The sequence below is a fragment of the Vulpes lagopus genome, chromosome 11, assembly GCF_018345385.1.
Source record: "Vulpes lagopus strain Blue_001 chromosome 11, ASM1834538v1, whole genome shotgun sequence".
Taxonomy (NCBI): domain Eukaryota; kingdom Metazoa; phylum Chordata; class Mammalia; order Carnivora; family Canidae; genus Vulpes; species Vulpes lagopus.
In genome coordinates, this window is record NC_054834.1 from 58,526,927 (window position 1) to 58,547,454 (window position 20,528).

Below are 20,528 nucleotides of genomic sequence, written 5' to 3' on the forward strand. Positions count from 1 at the left end.
ACTCCAGGTTTTTCAAATGAAACCATAAAGGGCTATATCCTAGGAGCAAGGGGAAACTGAAATAGACAAACTTTACTTGGAAAAACATGAGCTATACCTACTCTACCTGGTTTCCAGAATAAAAAAGAACTATCTCTGGAGGAAGATTTTTATCATCCAGAGTCACTAACATAGCACTGTCTAACAGAACATTCTGCAATGACAGGACTGTTCTCTATCTATACTGGTCACATACAGCTACAGAGCTGTTGAGACGTGGCTAATGTGACTGAAGAAATGAATTTTTAAGTTTATTTAACTTTAATTTAAACCTAAATAGCCGTGAGTAATTAGGGCTACCATGTTGAACAGCACAGCTCAAGAATTTTTCGTACCTAAGGTTAAGTACTAAAAAAACAAGCAAGCAAGCAAGCAAAGTAAGCAGCCTAACAGGAAATACAATCAAACGTAAAGAAAGAAGAAAAAAAAAATCAATAAAAGCAGCCTCAGAGTTACCTAGCCAGTGAAATTATAACAGGGACTTTAAAATAGCAGTAAAAATATTCAAGAAAATGCCACCAGAAAACTAAAATTTACTTTTAAATTAACAAATTCCTGATTTTCACACACACACACACACATACACACAGAGACACCTGAAAGTCAACAGCTTAAACCAAAGGAAAAAGCCTTAAATGCAGCCCGGGGTGGGGATGGGGGTGGGGGCAATACATCTTCAACAAAATAGACAATTTTCTATAGAAATAATGGAAGCCAAAATAGAATAATATCTTTAAAGAAATAAAATAACTCCCAAAGCATACCTAGGGAAAATATACTTCAGAAATTATTTTTTTGCATTATTGAGACATTCTAAAATTCATCAAGAAACACAAAGGACCAGAAACAATCCTTTGAAGAACAAGCAGGGGGACTTACACTTATCAGTTATGATAATGACACTGTGATACTGGTTCAAGAATAGACAAAACAATGAAAGGACAGAAGAAGAGAGCCCAAAACAGACCCACACATATAAACCCACTCCTGGTTTATGATAAAGTAGTTACTGTTGTGCAGTGGAATAATAAATGGTGCTCGGTTAAGGGATATCTCCAAAGAGTGAAATGTATCTTAATCCCTACTTCATACTATATGTAAAAGTCAATTTCAGATAGATGGCAGATCTAACCAAATGTGGAAGGTAAAACAATAAAGCTTTTAAGAGAAAACACAGGAAAACAAACACCTTGGTGACCATAGAAGATTTCTTAAATAGGACACAAATGGAGTTAATCTAAAGGAATTTGAAAAATAAAACCGCTGACCCTTAAACAACTCAGAGGAGTTGGGGACACCGACCCCCATGCAGTCAAAACTTCATGTATATTCTGATTCCCCCAAAACTCAACAACTACTGTGGACCAGAAGTCTTCAGAATAACATAAAGAGTTAATAAATATATTTTTGTATTTTTATATATAATGAATACATATACTGTATTCTCACATACCATACTCTCACAATAAAGTAAGCTAGAGAAAAAATATTAGTAAGAAAATCAAAAGGAAGATGGGGCACTTCACTGGCTCATTCAGTAGAGCATGCAACTCTTGATCTCAGGGTTGTAAGTTCAAGCCCCATGTTGGGTGTAGAGATTACTTAAAAATAAATCTTTTTAAAAAATCATAAATCAAAATCATATTTACAGTGCTGTACCATGTTCATTACAAAAAATCCATGTAAGTGGATCCATGCAGTTCAAACCCAGGTCATTCAAGGGTCAACTATATATTAATGTAAGACCATGTATTAAATTAAATACAGTCCATTTATTTACCTACGTCAGTTCTAAGAAAGTGAAAAAGAAAACTACAGAATGGAAGAAGACATAGAGAGCATACGCTTTAGAAATCACAAATAAATAAGACTGTCAAGCAAACAGAAATCTAGACAAAAGAAACTTCACAAAACAGAACATCCAAATAGTCAACAACCCTGACTAGTGGTTACAAGGTTTAGTGCACATTGCAATTACAAAGCTGTAAATTTAAATTTTGTGCACTTTACACTTACAATAAAATAGTTTACAAAAATTGGCTGCATTAGTCATTAACACAAATCCAATTACTTTACAAAAGCTTTTCAAAGGTTCTACTCTGAAGAGTAACAGCAGCACATTATATGCCATGCAGGCCACCAGGGAACAACTGGGAGACTCCCTAATTATCTTGCTACCACTGCATCATTTTCCTTTAAACCACACTCTTTAATAGCTTCTACTTATAAAACATATACAATGTCCCAACACTGTACTAAGTGCTTCACATGCATAATGGATTTATTTTAACCTTCACACGAACCTTTGAGGTAGCTATTAGCATCATTAACTGAGTAAACTGAGGAAAAAAATTTTTTTTCTCAAGTTAACATATTAAGTGGCAGAACTGGAATTATGAGCCTGTGAATAAATACAGTAGCATAGTTTGTTACCTGGCATTATTTTGTACCAACAGGCATTAAGTATACTGTTTCGTTTTTTTTCTTTTAAGTCTGTACTGCTTTGAAAATACTTTGTATTTAATACCTCATATGAGCCACTGAAAAGTCTAAGACCTTCTTGTAAGCCTTAAAAAAGGAATACTACCATATTTTTTAATAGTATACTGTTTACAAGCTTGTTACTAATTCAGTGACATTTTCTCTGGAGGAGTAGTTTATATCTTAATGAGAAGCAATTTAGAGCAAACAAAATCTATAAAAGATTCACACACATACTTCTTTCATATTACATAGCTTCACCACCATATTACTCAAACAAATTCTCTCAATGTGTTTACTTCTTCCAAACACTTCTAAAAGTATTTTGTTTGAAAATGACATCCTGGAGGCACCTGGGTGGCTCAGTGGTTGAGCACATGCCCTTGGCTCAGGGTGTGATCCTGGGGGTCCTGGGATTGAATGCCGCATCGGGCTCCTCGCCGGGAGCCTGCTTCTCCCTCTGCCCATGTCTCTGCCTCTCTCTCTGTGTCTCCAATGAATAAATAAAATATTTTTAAAAAAATAAAAATAAAATTACATCCTGGGGGTACCTGGTGGCTCCCTTGGTTAAGCATCTGCCTGGCTCGGGAATGATCTTAGGGTCCTGGGATCTAGCGCTGCATCGAGTAGGGTCAGGCTTCCTGCTCACTGGGGAATGTGCTTTTCCCTCTGCCTCTGCCTCTCTATTCTCCCCTCTCCCACACCACGGCTAATGCTCTCCCTCAAATGAATAAATAAAAATCTGAAAGAAAGAAAAGAAAGGAAGGAAGAAGGAAGGAAGGAAGGAAGGAAGGAAGGAAGGAAGGAAGGAAGGAAGTGAAGGAAGTGAAGGAAGTGAAGGAAGTGAAGGAAGTGAAGGAAGGAAGGAGGAAAATGACATCCTGTTTTCAGGGGACTTTCACCAACTGATTGCTAAATTCTGCAATTATGTTTTACCATTTATAAAGAAGATATATAATATATATATATAATTATAATTATAATTAAATATTATAATATAATATAATATATATATAGATAGATAGATAGATAGATAGATAGATTCAAAGGATAAGTTTAGTATTACTTTGCTATTACTAAAAAAAAAAAATCAAATATACCCATGGTGATACATGTAAAAATTAAAGAGTTACTTATAAATGTTGATATACCAATTCTCCCTTAGGTATACTGGATTTCAGTTGCCTTTCTATAATATTTAGACTACATGTCCATGTTAAGTATTTCCAGCCCTAAGATTATTTGCTTCTACATCACAATATCTTTAATACAATTATTTTATCTTTCAGAACTATTGATGATTAATTTAGCCTTGAGGAAGGAAAGAGGAAAAAGCTCTACATTTACAATGCCAGGGACCATTCTGCTACAACATAAAACAGCTCCGTGCCACAGAAAAGAGTGGACAGAGACACATGACACAGGAATAGAAATACAGGGTTCATGTTATCAAGGCATATACTAGAAAATCTACTGAAATTTACCAAATACTTCCTAAGCACAACATTTTACTCACACATTTTTAAAGTATCTGAATCACTTTTTTGATTACTTTGCCAGCTTGTTCCAACTGTACAGGATATTTTAAGGCCAAAAGCATGCCAAAATCTTGATACCACTTCAAAAAAGTTTCCAAGAGGTCATTAGTTTGGGACGTTTGCTGATAAGTATACTCTATATTAGGAACTAGGAGGTAAGAAAGTCCCAAAGTAGTAAAAACAAATGTTCAGGTATTTATGTCAGTGAATAGTTAGTTTTGTGATCTCTTAAATCTATCCATAACACATGTCTAACAATGCAGGATAAACTGCAAGAGGCAGAGACTATAGGTTAAAAAATTAACTTCTAATCTAGCACAGATTGTTCTAGACTAGAACAAGGCAGTGTGAAGTGTGGCAAAATTTACATGGAGGACATTTCAGAGGTCAAATCACTAGGATTTAGTCACACCATGATTAGATATGTAACAGGGAAACAAAAACAAGCCAAAAAACTCAAGTTTCCCACACTGAGTAACAGGGAAAATGGTTCTTCAATCATCCTTTGAGAGAGAGAGAGAGAGTGCGCGTGCCAAGTGAGCAAGTGAGCACATGAGCGTGTTGGGGAGAGGCAGAGGGAGAGAGAATCTTAAGCAGGCTCTACCCTCCGCATGGAGCCTGACACAGGGCTCAATGTCATGACCCTAAGCCAAAACCAAGAGCTGGACACTTCACCAACTGAGATACCCAGATGCCCCTTAATAATCTTTATATAATACGAGAAGATGAAAAGATATAGCATCTATGAGAGAAAAATGAAGTGTGAATATGAGTAACATCCGGAGACTATCTAAGGTGATAACTAAAAACAGAAATTAGGTGTTCAAAGGGAAGTCAGGGCTACAGGAAGCTATCTGAAAGCTCACCATATATTAAAAGAAACTGAAGTCATGAGATACAGTAAGATCTCCAAAAGAGAAATATATTGAATGAGGAAAGGGCACGGGACTGAATCCAGGAAAATGTGTTCATTTAAAAGGTGAGAAAAAGAACAAGAAATTTTGTCCGAGGAGTAAAAGAAGAAGCTGAGGGTATAGTTTCTGAAACACTACTGAATGATACAGGTCTAGTCAGACATAGACTCAAAAAACAGTCCACCAAATTTGGTAATTAACAAGTCACCAGTGTCCTTCAAGAAAGGCATCTCAAGAAGATGAAGGAAAAGTCCCTGGAGAAAGAGCACAGTTAAGTGGAGAGGCAGGACTGAGTTCAAATTACAGCTCTGCAATGTATTAACCTATGTACCACCAGTAGGCAGGTTGCTTAACATATCGAATATCAAATACCCTCTTTGTAAAATGTAGTATTACCATTTGTCATGGTTGTTATCAGGGTAAGGGGTAATTATGAAAAGTTCCTAGCATAGTGGCTGGTACTATGCAGTCAATAAATGTTATTGTATGAACTCTGTTTATTTTTACGTTTTTATTCCTCACATTAAAAAGAATGTCTACCAGTACATTATGACAGAAGACTTTTTTCATGTACTGCAGGTGATAAACATTCAAACTTGATTGTGGTTTTTGCCTATTTAAAGCCAACAAATTGAAAGACCAGAAATGTCCTTGTGATGACAAGAATGTAGAGAAAAGAGCATTTTCATGCACTATTGGTGAGATTATAAACTAACGTAGTATGTTTCTGGAATGAAATTTGGCAGCACCCATCAGCAGAATGTACATACCCTTTGATCCAACAAGTCTCCTAGAAATGTCATGGAATTTTACCAAACAAGTATCTAAGGACATACAAGGTTTTCTGTGGCATTATCCGAAAACAGACAAAATGCACATCATAGAGGACTGCTTAAAGTATAAAACACATCATAAAAAATTAAAATACAGGGATCCCTGGGTGGCGCAGCGGTTTAGCGCTTGCCTTTGGCCCAGGGCGCGATCCTGGAGACCCGGGATCGAATCCCACGTCGGGCTCCCGGTGCATGGAGCCTGCTTCTCCCTCTGCCTGTGTCTCTGCCCCTCTCTCTCTCTGTGACTATCATAAATAAATTAAAAAAAAAAAAAAAGAGAGATTCCCTTTAAAAAAAAAAAGTTAAAATACAGAACCTCAAAGTTAAGGTGGGAAACTGCCTCTGTTTTCCTTCAGAGCGCTCTCTATTACTGATTTTTTTCTGATAGTGAGCATCCATTACTTTCATAATTTAAAAAACATTAAATAATTTTAAATTTAGTATACTGGCTTTTAGACAAATATATTTAACATTTTTTGTAATTCAGTGTTGTCTTCACAAAAGCAACATTTGTTCTTTTTAATGTCAAAGTTTAACACATATTAGATCTCTGTCCTAAGTAATACAATCTCACCACACCAGCTGATGCCTAAATTATTCACTGGCCACCAAACTAGCACTCTTCTGTGACTGTAGGCACTCTGTTAATAACATCCTCAGTGATGAATTGCATTCACAGGAAAATGCTGAAGACTCAGAAACAAACAGGTACATACATTCTGAGGTGTGTGAGGTCAGGACTGTTATCATTACATTCTATTACAGTACATTCATGAGACAATATGCACCCTTAACCAAATCCATATGGCACAAGGAAACTGAGAACCTTTGAAATTAAAGGCTTTTATTCAAAATAATAGAAAAATATCACAAAAATAGAACTACCACATTATTCGAGGCATCCCACTTTTGGGTACATACCCAAAAGAACTAAAAGCAGGGACTGGAAGAGATATTTGTATGCTCATGTTGATAGCAGCCCTATTCACAAGAGCCCAAAGGTAGAAGCAACCCAAATGTCCAGTGATAAAAGAATGGATAAACAAAATGTAGAATATACAATGGAATTTTTCAGCCTTAGAAAGGAAGGAAATTCTGACACATGCTACAAAATGGGTGAACCTTGAGAACATTTTATAGTGAAATACACTTGTCACAAAAAGGCAAGTCCTATATTATTCTCCTTCTATGAGATATTTATTTAAAGTCAAATTCATAGAAAAAAAAGTAGAAAGGTAGTGACTAGAGGCAGGAGAGGGGGGAAAACGGTGTTGTTTAATGGGTATAGATTTTCAAATGTGCAGGATGAAAAAGTTCTAGAGATCTGTTTAACAACAATGTGAACATCCCTAATACTAATGAACTGATGCTTTAAAATGCTTAAGATGATATTGTTATGCTTTTTCACAATAAAAAATGAAAAAAATTTTATTACTAAAAATAATTTTGGCCACCAAATTGTTAGCTCAAGATGATAAAGTACAGTTTACAAATTAGTCCAATTTGTTTTTCTAACATAGGGAGCAGTATAGACAGATGTTTTCAGAATGAAGTATGTCAAGAAAGGGGTACAAAGTATAAAATGCTCTAATATTATACAGCAATTTTTAGAAAGATACTTAACATTCCTTTCTAAATATTAACATATCTAAAATTGTGGTAATAGGGGATCCCTGGGTGGCGCAGCGGTTTGGCGCCTGCCTTTGGCCCAGGGCGCGATCCTGGAGACCCGGGATCGAATCCCACGTCGGGCTCCCGGTGCATGGAGCCTGCTTCTCCCTCTGCCTGTATCTCTGCCTCTCTCTTTCGCTCTGTGTGACTATCATAAATAAATAAAAATTTAAAAAAAAAATAAATAAAATAAAATAAAATTGTGGTAATATAACCTATACATCTAAAATTATTTGATAAAAATTTCAAAACAAAGTATAAAAGGATGTTTTTCTTGATTCCTATTAATAATCAAGATTTCTTTTTTTTTTTTTTTTTTTTTTTTTTTATGATAGTCACAGAGAGAGAAAGAGAGAGGCAGAGACATAGGCAGAGGGAAAAGCAGGCTCCATGCACCGGGAGCCTGACATGGGACTCGATCCCAGGTCTCCAGGATTGCGCCCTGGGCCAAAGGCAGGCACTAAACCGCTGCGCCACCCAGGGATCCCCAATAATCAAGATTTCAATTTTTCACCTATCAGAAATAAAAGATTGCCTAACACTAAGTAAAAAACAGGACACCTAGGTGGCTCAGTCGGTTGAGCATCTCGACTCTTGATTATGGCCCAGGTCATAAGCTAAGGGCCTTGGGATCAAGCCTCACAGCAGGCTCTGCGCTCACTGAGAAGTCGGCTTGAGATTCCCTCTCTCTCCTTCTGCCCTCCACCCACCCCCACTCTCCCTCTCTCTCTAAAATAAATAAATACAAGTTTTTTTAAATAAAAATAAAAGAGTGGTTAACTAAAATTTGGAAAGCCTCTTGATCTAAAAGTATTTAAGTGACTTAAATCACTCATTCATGAAACTAAAGGAAATTAGCCCAATTGCAAGTAGATATAGTAATACCAAAGGGCTACACGAAAGCTTACTACATTAAAGACTAAAAGATCCAATTTCAATTCTATTTAATCAAACATTCTGAATCTTACACTTTAAAGTTTATATACCAAAGAGCCCTGCTTTTGATAAAAGCACACTCTTAGGAAACTACCAGGATATTCCTTGGATTTTCAGGTTTGTAAACATTTAAGAACTATAATAATAACTGTTTTTGGCATGTAGTTGGTGGGGGGGGGGGGGAGTTTGCATTCATCACAATAAATATATTCTTAATCTCCTTCACTTATTCATCCATTCTACCCACCCATCGTTTGGCATTTAAAGTATTAAAGTACTAACTGTATTTATTTAGTTTTATTATAGAAAATATCAGATACACACAGTTGAACCACATTTACCAACCACCCAGCTTCAAGAATTACCAATTCATCAACAAAAGACTGTCTAAAACTTATTACTGGCTACCACTAGGTGGTAGTAAGCAAATCGGAGATACATACTTTCACTTATAAACACTTCAACAAATAACTTAAAAATAATAACCACAATGAGGGACACCTGGGTGGTTCAGTATGTAACTTTCTGACTCTTGATTTTGGCTCAGGTCATGGTCTCAGACCCCACATCAGGCTCCAAATTGAGGGTGTGATTCTCTCCCTTCTTCTCCCTCACTCATTCCCTTAAAAAAAAAAAAAAAAAAAAAACCCCACAATGCTATTTCCACACATTAAAAAAAAAAATCAATTGCTTAATATCATGTGACATCCAAATTTTCTCTATTGCCTCATTACTGTCTTACAATTAATCTTTTCAATTAATATCTAAAGGAGTTCACATATGAAGATTCTATTTAACAGTTTCACAGAATAATCTATAGAAAATTACAATGAGGGATCCCTGGATGGCTCAGCGGCTTAGCACCGTGCCTTTGGCCCAGAGCGTGATCCTGGAGTCCCGGGATCAAGTCCCGCCATCGGGCTCCCAGCGTGGAGTCTGCTTCTCCCTCTGCCTGTGTCTCGGCCTCTCTCTCTCTCTCTCTCTCTCTCTCTCTCTCTCTCTCTCTCTGCTTCTCCCTCTGCCTGTGTCTCGGCCTCCCTCTCTCTCTCTCTCTCTCTCTCTCTCTCTCTCTCTCTTTTTCTCTCTCTCAGGAATAAATAAATAAAGTCTTTAAAAAAAAAAGTTTATCTTAAATGGTAACAAAAAGTAGTCATTTTTAGGAGAGAATTACTAACCATGACTTGGGAAAATTATAAAAAACAAACCAGCCTGAAATAATTCAACTGTAGTAACAAAAATGTGAGTTAGCCTAAAGAAATTTCAAAGCCTAACATTCCACTTCCTCTGATTCAGGCAGGCAGTCACTTCTAAAATATCAGTAATGGCGAGTTTTCCAGGTTCCTTTGGTTTTGTTTCTGTTTAGCTTTAATGAGAAGTTTTAACACTTGGTATTAAATACATATTTAGATATAGATATCCACAGAAGTGAAGCGCATGTGTAAATTCACACACAAGTTAACAAATATCAACCACAACAAAGCCTTTTTCCCCTGGGATGGGGGGCAGGGAGCATCCTAGTAAAAAAGCAAAATAACCACACTAATACCAATGTATCCATTTCTTGCCACTGCCATCACGTCCTCTCTATGTATGGGTTACCTTAATACGTCTTTCCTAATGGTTTGCCTACTCCTACACTCATTCTGGTCCTCTTCTCCCTACAAATAGCAGCCAGAATGATTAAAACATAAACCATAGCAGCTCCCTCCAACCTCAAATCACACCCCTACTTTATCCACTCCACTATTCCTAAGTCTCACTGGCAGGCTTTCAGATTCTTTACTTACCAAACTCTTTCCAACCTCAGAGCCTTCACATAAGCTCCTTCTTTGCCCAAGGCTCTCATTCTACCCACTCGGGTTAGTGGTCCCAGGCCCCAGTTTAATGTATCATATCCTTAGACATTTTTCCCTGTCTAGCCAATCTAAAGTCCCCACAACTGATTAGCTATTTGAAAAAAAGAAAAATAACATTACATCCACAACTCACACAAATTATAAGAATAAACTTAAAATATAGATCTAAATATTTAAAATGTAATTCATTAAGAAATAGATAGAATAGATGAATCTCTCTTTGAACTCAGCAAGGGAAAAGGTTTTCTAACTATGAATTAAAATCCAGAGACAATGAAAGAGAAGACTGATAAAACCACACAGGAGGCCACTGGGTGGTTTAGTTGATTAAGCATCCGATTTCAGCTCAGATCATGATCTCAGGGTGGTAAGATCAAACCCAGCATGCCTCTGCTAGGCATGGAGACTGCTTAAGATTCTTTCTCTCTTACTCTCCCTCTCCCCATTCCTTCCCTGCATGCCAACCTCTCTCTGGCAAAAAAAAAAAAAAAAAAAAAAGTCAGAATGAAAAAAAAAAATCAATATCCCATATATATATGAGACAAAAATGGGCAACAGACATGAATAGGCATTCACACTCATACCCACATTTCTTTTTTTTTTTTTTTTATGATAGTCACACAGAGAGAGAGAGAGAGAGGCAGAGACACAAGCAGAGGGAGAAGCAGGCTCCATGCACCAGGAGCCCGACGTGGGATTCGATCCCGGGTCTCCAGGACCCCGCCCTGGGTCAAAAGCAGGCGCCAAACCGCTGCGCCACCCAGGGATCCCCCACATTTCTTTTAAAAAGATTTATTTTAGAGAAAGAGCATGCATTCGAGCAGGGGGAGGGACAGAAGGAGAGAAAGAAGGAGAGAAGCAGACTTCCCATTGAGCAGGGAGCCCAAAGCTGGGCTCAATCTTACCACCCTGAGATCATGACCTGAGTTGAAATGAAGAGTCAGATGCTTAACCAGCTAAGACACCCAGGCACCACTTGTACAATTTTAACATGACCCTTAAACATGATATATTTAACTTCACTCATAACAAGACATGCAAATTAAAACTACATAAATCAATAATTTTTGCCAATCAAAATGCCATCTGAATGGCAAAACTATTAAAGAATAACATTCTGCTAGCCAGGCTATAAACAGGCACTACTGTATGCTGCTGGTAAGAATGCAAACTGATACAGTTCTGAGAGAAATTTTACATATTTAACAAAACTATATATGCATTTACCTTCTGACTAAATAATCCCACTTCTGAAAATTTACCTTGAAGATACAACTTGAACAATTACCAATATGTATATGCACAAAACTATTCTTGTAATTGTAATTGGGAGACATTACGTCAATAATTAGGAAAGCAGCTGAATAAACTATGGTAATCCACATAACGAAGTACTATTCAGCAATAAAATAGAATGAGAAAGATCTCTATGAACTGACATGAAGTGATTTCCAAGAAACACTGTTAAGGGAAAACAGCCAAGTGCAAACAGGTATCTACAACATGTTACCTTTCCTGTAAGAAGGGAAACTGAGAAATTTTTATCTGTTTACATGCCCCCCAAAACACACAAATACATACACACACACGCGCATGTGAAGAATAAAACAAAACTAATGATAATGGTTATTAAAAGGGGTTAAGGGGATCCCTGGGTAGCGCAGCGGTTTGGTGCCTGCCTTTGGCCCAGGGCACGATCCTGGAGACCCGGGATCGAATCCCACGTCGGGCTCCCGGTGCATGGAGCCTGCTTCTGTCTCTGCCTCTCTCTCTCTCTCTCTCTGTGACTATCATAAATAAATAATAAAAAAAGAACATTTAAAAAAAAAAAGGGGGGTTAAGTAGGAATAAGGCAGGAAAGATGGTAAGGAGGGAGTGTGACACTTCTGAAGGCTTTAGCATGGTTCTAATTTTTAGAACCACACTGATGTTTCAAATAGTCAAACGAACAAGGACATGGATGGGCCCAAAGTGAAATACAAAGAAATGAACTTAGATACATTTCAAATAAACAATACAATCACACTTGAAGGTGAAGGTTTGGAGAAGAACTTAAAATGCAGTATTTTGACTATATGCTCCAAGTCTACGGCTAAAGAATAAGAGATCTGTAAATAAATGTTGTACTCTGGCTAATTAGCAATGGCATGGGCAGTAATGCTAAAACTACATTAAATGTATTCTAGATTTGAGCTAATAAGTAACGTATGGTAAAGAGAGCCAAGTTTCCTTGTATCATAAAAGGGATTATAAATAATCCAAATGGAAGAAAGACAGAAGGAACTCTGAGGTGTCAGAATTGGACATAGCTGTATGAATTAATTTGTGGTTTTAATATATAAACAGATACAGAATTACACTAACACACACACACACACACACACACATGCATTTTCCAGCTTTGCCGCTTAAAGGATGTAAATGCTATAACACTTAGTACTAATGAGCACATCTGGTACTAGCATTCATTTTGTTTTCTAAAAATCATTCTCTAATAAAAGGAACCAGAGCTCCTTACAGAAATAGCCACTATTAGGGATGGGGCAGGAGGGTACAAAGTCAGTCTGGAACACCTTGTGGTTCCAGAAAGTAAGCACTCAAGGGAAGATGGGGCCATGGTAAAGTGGTTCCTGTTAGACAGTTTAGGACAATCATTCAGTAAAACAAGTAAGAACAAGTAACAGAGTATATATAACCCACTAAACATGAATCCATGAGTCCATACAGAAACTAAAAAACTTAAATAAAGGAAAATTCTTCCTTATAAAAGAATTCCTTATACAGGAATGACAGAATTAGAAAATTTCATAACCCCATAATTTTAATTGTTTAAGGCCATATTCACCAAGGGATGCTAAAACTGGTTCATGAAAATAAGATGAGAAAGTAGTAGACTAATATCAAAGTTCCTCTTCACAAAATACTTACTAATAACAAAAGAAAAAAAAAACACCTTACAGTGGAAAAATCTGGCAGTCACCACCTCAACCAGGTGATCAAAGTTAATTAGTAATGGGAAAAAATGACATCATGTGCCTCCCAATATGTGAGGATACAAAATCACTTCTGTGAAGTTATTCTAAAAATGCATAACCTGAAAACATCAGACAACCCAAAACTGAGAAGCATTCTACAAAATAACTATCCAGTACTCTCTAAAAGTGTCAGGGTAGGGGTGCCTGGATGCCTCAGTCAGTTAGTGACTCTTGATCTCAGTTCAGATCTTGATTTTTGGGTCATGAGTTCAAGCCTCACATTGGGTTCCACACTGGGCATGGAGCCTACTTTAAAAAAAAAGTGTCAGGTTAAGAAAGACAAAGAAAGAACAAGGAACTATTCCAGATGAGAGTACACTGAAGGGACATACATGGCAAATGATACAATGTGTGATCTCTGATTGAATTTTGGGCAGGAAAGAAGCCATTAGTGAGGAAATTGGTAAAATGTGCCTTTTGTTTAGGAAATACACAATGATGTATTTAGAGGTAAAGGGGCCTTATAACTGAAACTTACCCTCAAATACTGCAAGAAAAAAATGTGTGTGTGTGTGTGTGTGTGTGTGTGTGTGTGTGTACACACACAGAGAAAGAATGACAAAACTAGGGTGGTAAAATGTTTGAATCTGAAACATTTGGAGAATCCTGGTGAAAGGTATGTAGGAATTCTTTGTAATATTTTTGCAAATTTTATGTCTAAAATTATTTCAAAGCAAAAAGTTAAAAAAAAAAAAAGTAAGTATCCTGTTATACTCTTTCCCTATTCCTTTCCATTGGAGAGTACTACTTTAATTTTTCATTGTCTACCCATTAGATTGAAAGCACCATAATGGTTAAGGTCTACATTTCTGCTCCTCAATGAATAAACCAGCACCCTGCGTAATACTTTACACTTGATATGCACTAAATATCTTGAAAGACTTAACTGTAGACCATTTTACAGTTTTCTACTCATATGTCTTTCCACTAATCAAATTTTAAAAGGTCTCCATCAAATGATGAATGGCTACATAAAATATGGTGTATCGATACAATGGAATACTATGTAGCAACAAAAAAATGAATTACTAATAACATGCCACAGCATGGAGGAACCTTGAAGACATTATGCTACATGAAAAAAAAAGTCAAAAAGGACCACATATTGTATGACTTCATTTATATGAAATGCTCAGAATGTACAAATCTGTAGAGATACAGATTTTTGGTGGCCTAGGGCCTGGAGAATAGGGAGACTGGGGCATGATGGCTAGCGGGTACAGGAAAGGATTCTCTGCTAGGGGTTAGGAAAATATTCTAAAATTCATTGTAGGTGATGATGCCCAACCGTGAATATACTAAAAAACATTGAGTTCTACACTTCAGATGGCTAAAGTTCATGGTATGTGAATTATACCTCAATAAAGTTGTTCAAAGAAAACCTTTAAGAGCCCTGTCAAATTTTTATTTGAAAGTCTGATATACGGGATGCCTTGGTGGTTCAGTGGTTGAGTGTCTGCCTTTGGCTCAGGGCATGGTGCTGGAGTCCTGGGACTGAGTCCCACATCAAATTCCCTGCACAGAACCTGTTTCTCACTCTGTGTGTCTGCCTCTCTCACTCTCCCTTCTCTGTATCTCTCATGAATAAATAAATAAAATATTTTTTAAAAATTTAAAAAATAAAAGTCTGATATATATTATTATTTATACATATATGTATACATATAAATTTAAAATAATCTATATCTGTGGCCACAATGTAGGACACTGAAAACCATTTCATTAGACTTTGGAAACTTCTGTTAAAACAGGGAGTGCCTGGGTAGTTCAGTCAGCATCTGACTTTGATTTCAGGTCAGGTCATGATCTTGGGGTGGTGGGATCAAGCCCCATGGCAGGCTTTATCCTCAGCAGGGGATCTGCTTGAGATTCTTTCCCTCGCCCTATGCCCCTCCCCCACTTGTATGCACTCTCTAAAATAAATAAAATCTTAAAAAAGAAATTGTTAAATTAAATCCCAGTTGACAACCTTTTGTCTAATGATTCTCACACACACACACACACAAAACAGCTATTTTATGATACACAGAAGAAATTATCAGTAATTTCAGCCAATACTGTGCTTTTTCATGTTATGGTGGTTGAGAGAACACTTTAATACTCATCAATCCTAAGTCCTCCTCTACTCTCAAGGCTGGTTCAAGGCTCATTTCTCACCAGAACCCTTCTTTGAGCCCTCCAAAGAGGCTTAGTGCTCTCCTCTGTGTTCCCACAGCAACCTGCACACACCTGTACACTAAGACTTCTTGATACAAATTATTTTTCTCCTCCATTAAGTAATGAAATCACGTTTTCATCACTTCTGCATCCCTAACACAGTGCCAGGACACAAGAAGTACAACAAAAACTGAGTTAAACTTGTAGTGTGAATTTGGACCTGTTTGACTTCTATAAGCCTCAGTTTTCTACTTATTCAATAGGAATTCTACCAATTGTCTTACCTAATTCATACAGATAGACATGAGAAATAAACTAGGAAATTACATAAAAGCACTTGAAAAAAATGTAATATACATACACAGTCTTCTGTTATTATAGAGTACTCTGTATAAAGTATTAATTATTATTGTGTGGGTCATTCTACAGATCCTAACTTTGTTACAGGAACTTTGTCTTCGATACTCTTGGTCTAAAAAGGCATAAGGGGATGGGAATACCCTAAACAAAACCCGGCAGACCTGAGTTAATTGGTTATTACACACCATTCTGTTAACTCTTACAGGCAAAACAGAAAACATTTTTTACCTCAACAACAATTAATACAACGTTATTCAGTAAACTAATAATAAATACAACTGCTTTCCAGGTTACTTTACAGCCTACTTTCCTGTCTCTATGTTCTGAAATGACTCAAACCACAGGCTAGAATTCTACATTTAAAAGAAAAAGATATTCATGACCTGAATGTTGCCACCACACCTCATAAACACAGCACCTTCTGCTGCTAAAACCTTTTATGCATTCAAGAGCTCTGTGTGTTCTTGACAGAAACCATACTCACGCAGCTGAATTTAGAACATGCTGACCTTGAGCAAATCAATGCCCTTAGCATGTACTTCTGGCTTATATCACTGCAAGAGGTAGACAGCCTCACCATCTATAGTAGTCAACAATTTCTGGCTACTGTCCCCAGTCTATTTTAAGATATCCCTACTACATTTCTGTGTTGCACAGTTCAAAGAAATAGAGTAACACATGAACCTGTGTTTAAACACAAATCGTTTACCTTGGAACTTGGGTGTGTTCATACTGTGATTAGCTCAAAAATATTTAATTTGGTAAGTTTCCACTTCCTGCTTTCGTTTTTTAAAATAAAACATATTTTTAACAAAGAGGTAAAAATCAAATATAAGACCATTTTGCTTACTGTCTAACCAAATTTTAAGTAATCTTAGTCAAAAACTAAGCCAAAACTGGTGAACAAATATTGAAAAAGATTAAAGGTTACCTGTTATTTTCATGCAAAACTACATGGATACTAAGGACTATAAGACATTTTCAACAGTGTACCTTAATACTAATTTTTCTAACTCTTGGATCTAATTAACATAAAGTCCTTTTTAAATGTTTTTACCCAAGCAACATCAACCAAAATGCTACGAACATGAGCCCTGGCTTACAAATAAGAACCTAATTTTTTTTACTCTAAACACAGAACCTATAATTTAGCAACAGTATACCATCTGAATTTCTGAAAATTATCTACTTGAAATTTATACTTAAAAACAAATTAGAAACTTACTAATCACTTAGCAATTATTCATAGGTTTTTTTTTTTCATTCCCAATAGAGGCTAATATTTGTGCAAAGGCCTAATGCTAGAAATCAACATTATAAAATATTTAGCATTTCAGATTGCTTTTTAAAGGATTTCCTTTACTTTCTTGAAGCATTTAATAAATGTTTAATAAATGTTCAAGTAATAAAAAAAAGTTTTGTTTTGTTTTTAACTGTGATCCAGAAGATTTCAAATAAAGGAAAGGAGTCTAGGTATCACACAGAGCTAAATCTGATATGCAGTATAATGCAGGACCCAAATAAAATGAAGTCATTTACTAACAAGTGAACTAAATATAGAGCCCAAGCAGCTGGAGCCTGGGGGTTTATGTAATATGCTAGCTGACAACTAAAAGCTCTTAAGACGGAATCCATAAAGCACAAAGGGAAGGAAAAATCCACTATTCTTCTCATTCTGTGAAGATTTTAAAACCATTTTTTCTGGAAAAAAAAATGAACAAAAGCTAATCCTGTATTCCATTATATTAAAAGAAAATCTGTCAGAAATATACAGGGCCAAATAAATGTAATTATGTGATCTATTAAATAAGACTTACTACCTGACACAAGTATAATATCTTTTAAACCATTTAAATAGGAATAGTATCTAGCACTCTGATACTAAAAATCTTACAATCTGGAATATATGAAATAATAAATTAGGCTATATTCCTAATTTCTAATACATATTTTAATAAGTTATCACTAACTGACATAAATGTGAGACTCCTTTTATAAGATTTTATTTATTTATTCATGAGAGAGACAGAGAGGGGGGCAGAGACATAGGCAGAGGGAGAAGCAGGCTCCCTGCAGGGAGCCTGATGTAGGACCTGATCCCTGGACCCGGAGATCATGACCTGAGACGCTCAACTGCTGAGCCACCTAGGCATTCCTAAATGTGGGACTCCTAATGACCTACTAATCTAAGGCATATATTTGGAGTTGATCTTTGTGGTAGCTAATTAATTTCTCCTAGATCTTGTCCAGAATACTAAGGCACTTTTTTGCAAGAAACTTATCAGGGTGAGAGATAAATTACAAAGGTAGATACAGTATTATAAAATAGGGTCACCTGGGTGGCTCAGTCAGTTAACCATCTGACTCTGATTTTGGCTCGGGTCATGATCTCAGGATTGTAGGATCGAGCCCCCAGTCTGACTCACAGAACAGATCTGCTTGTAACCTCTCCCTTTGGCCCTCCTCCCACTTGTCCTTAGTAGTGCTCACTCTCATGAATGTGTTCTCTCTTTCTCTAAAAGTAAATAAATCTTACAAAAATGAAACAAAACAAAAAACACTGAAAAATAACTACCCCTTGCTGGGTCTAAATTTATAATCCTCATATTCTAACAATTCCCAACAATAAACTCATGTATCTGTCTATTCACTAAATTATTGATGGCTAATGTTGGCAGCTCCTGTATTTGCCCACTGTGTTGGAGCCCTAAAGTACACCAAGACCACAAATTCATTCTAGCTGAAATGAAAGCAATTTCTCAAAATTATAAAACTATAAATCCAAATCCATTTTACCTATTGAAGATATTTTGAATCTTGTAATCATAGCACTTAAGACTACCTATTATACTCCAAGCTAGCATTATATTAATCATGACACTATAGCACTTTATCAGTATTTACATGGAAATTATTTTCTTTAAATTCTCCCACAGCACCAACACCCAACAGCATTACCCATAACATGGAAAGAGCATAATCAAATTGGTTATGGAAAAGTGTCCTAAACATTCAAGGCAGTCATGAAAGTGTGTCTGAATCTTAAAATCGCTAATCAGAATAACTTTTTTGAATTCTTCTAAGTATTCAGTTACATCTGATTGTCTTTAATAAACTAGCTAAGTGCGGAAATGCCCAAAGATAAATACAAAAATTACTATAAATCCTTTCCCAACATTTGAAAACTTCTGTTTGATCATCACTAATAATCTATCATTCCTCCAGGTCTTCCATTAACAATAAAAATAACCAACCAAATGTCTTTGGCTTGGAAGTGCAGTAGAGATTCCTATTCTGTTTGGGCAGATTTTATGCCTAAATTTAAAAAACCTTTTAACACCTCAAACCTAAGCTGATCATGTCTTGATTCCTTTATTTATCCAAGCCATCTTTTTCACCATGTACACACACAAAATTATTTCCTTTAGCCAAAATTCAACATTTATTAAATAGCCAAAAAGTAGATGTCACCTACCTGTAGTACCGAGACTGTAGATATGTTGAACAGACAGTCTTTGATACATGACTGGCCGACCCAAAGTCTATTACCTTAACCCTATATGGCTGCCGGACAGGATCCACCAACATAATATTTTCTGGTTTGAGGTCAGCATGAATTAAACCAAGACTTTTCAATTTTTTCAGTGCAGTGGCCACTTGTTGAAGAATGGGTCGAATTACTTTTAGTGGCAGGGGACTGAATTTATTTTGCTTCAGAAAGTCATACAAGTTTTGTTCCAGCATCTCAAAGACTAAACAAGTATGGTTACGGTGCTGAAAGCATTCATAAGCTCGTACAAAGTTATATTCATCAGCATTTTCAGTACTGAGCCTTGCTAATATGCTCACTTCTATTTGACCTTGACGTGCATAAGATGGGTGATTCTTCAAAATTTTGATTGCTACGATTTCATTTGTCCCTCTTTTCCAGCATTTGACTACCTGGCCAAAAGTGCCTCGACCAAGAAAATCAAGGACTTCATAAGTGTTTTTCATGGAGCATAAGACTTCATGCTGTACTAACTGATAGTCACCTTCTCCAGTGGTGCAATTCTGTTTTGTTCCTGTGGTAGTTGTCACAACTGTCACTGGATTTCCCATGTTGGTTTGCAACATTGCAGGAAGTATGGACAATTCATCAACAATCTGCATTGCGCTGCTATGATTATCCAACTCCTCACTCTTGCGCTTCAATCCACATCGCTGGGGGCCTTCTAGGAAATGTAACCTGTGTCGCCACGCCCCAATCTGAGGTGCCTCCACTTGAGCTTGTTGCGCCTGAGCTGCTATGACCTTTGTAGCACCCGCAGTGTTTTTTAAAACAACAGCACTTGTCTGCAACGAAAAGTTGTGTCCTCGAGGTCTGTTAAATGGTATCTTTGTCTGAAAAACACTACCCTTCGTGGGAGGATGAGAATTTCCAACGTTTTTACCATTCACATAGGTCCGTGGATAGTTTCTTTCCTGGAATACACAACTGCTTGGCTCTATTTTGAGTTTCTTCACACTACAAAAGGCACTTGACTGAGTTTGATAAACATACGGTGGGTAGACCAAGACTTGTGAGGCCATACCTGAGGGGGAGAAAAAAGAAAAAGGACATGTTAACTCCAAAAAATTGTTCTTAATTTTAAATCTCATGAAGAAAACTTTCAAGGGTAGAGTCCATAATTTTTAAAAATAATTAAGAATTTTTTCCCTTGGAGAA

At 36.6% G+C, this 20,528-nt stretch overlaps 1 protein-coding gene across 7 annotated transcripts in view; it reads right to left on the bottom strand.

The window, feature by feature from the left end:
- Nucleotides 1–20,528, bottom strand: part of HIPK3 (homeodomain interacting protein kinase 3) — a 91,035-nt gene that overhangs the window by 40,033 nt on the left and 30,474 nt on the right. For all 7 annotated transcript variants that reach the window (XM_041773704.1, XM_041773698.1, XM_041773701.1 and 4 more), the window contains one exon: nucleotides 19,296–20,394. In XM_041773704.1, the coding sequence (XP_041629638.1) occupies nucleotides 19,296–20,392 (1,097 nt within the window). In that variant the 5' untranslated portion in view covers nucleotides 20,393–20,394. The remainder of the gene's footprint in view (nucleotides 1–19,295; nucleotides 20,395–20,528) is intronic.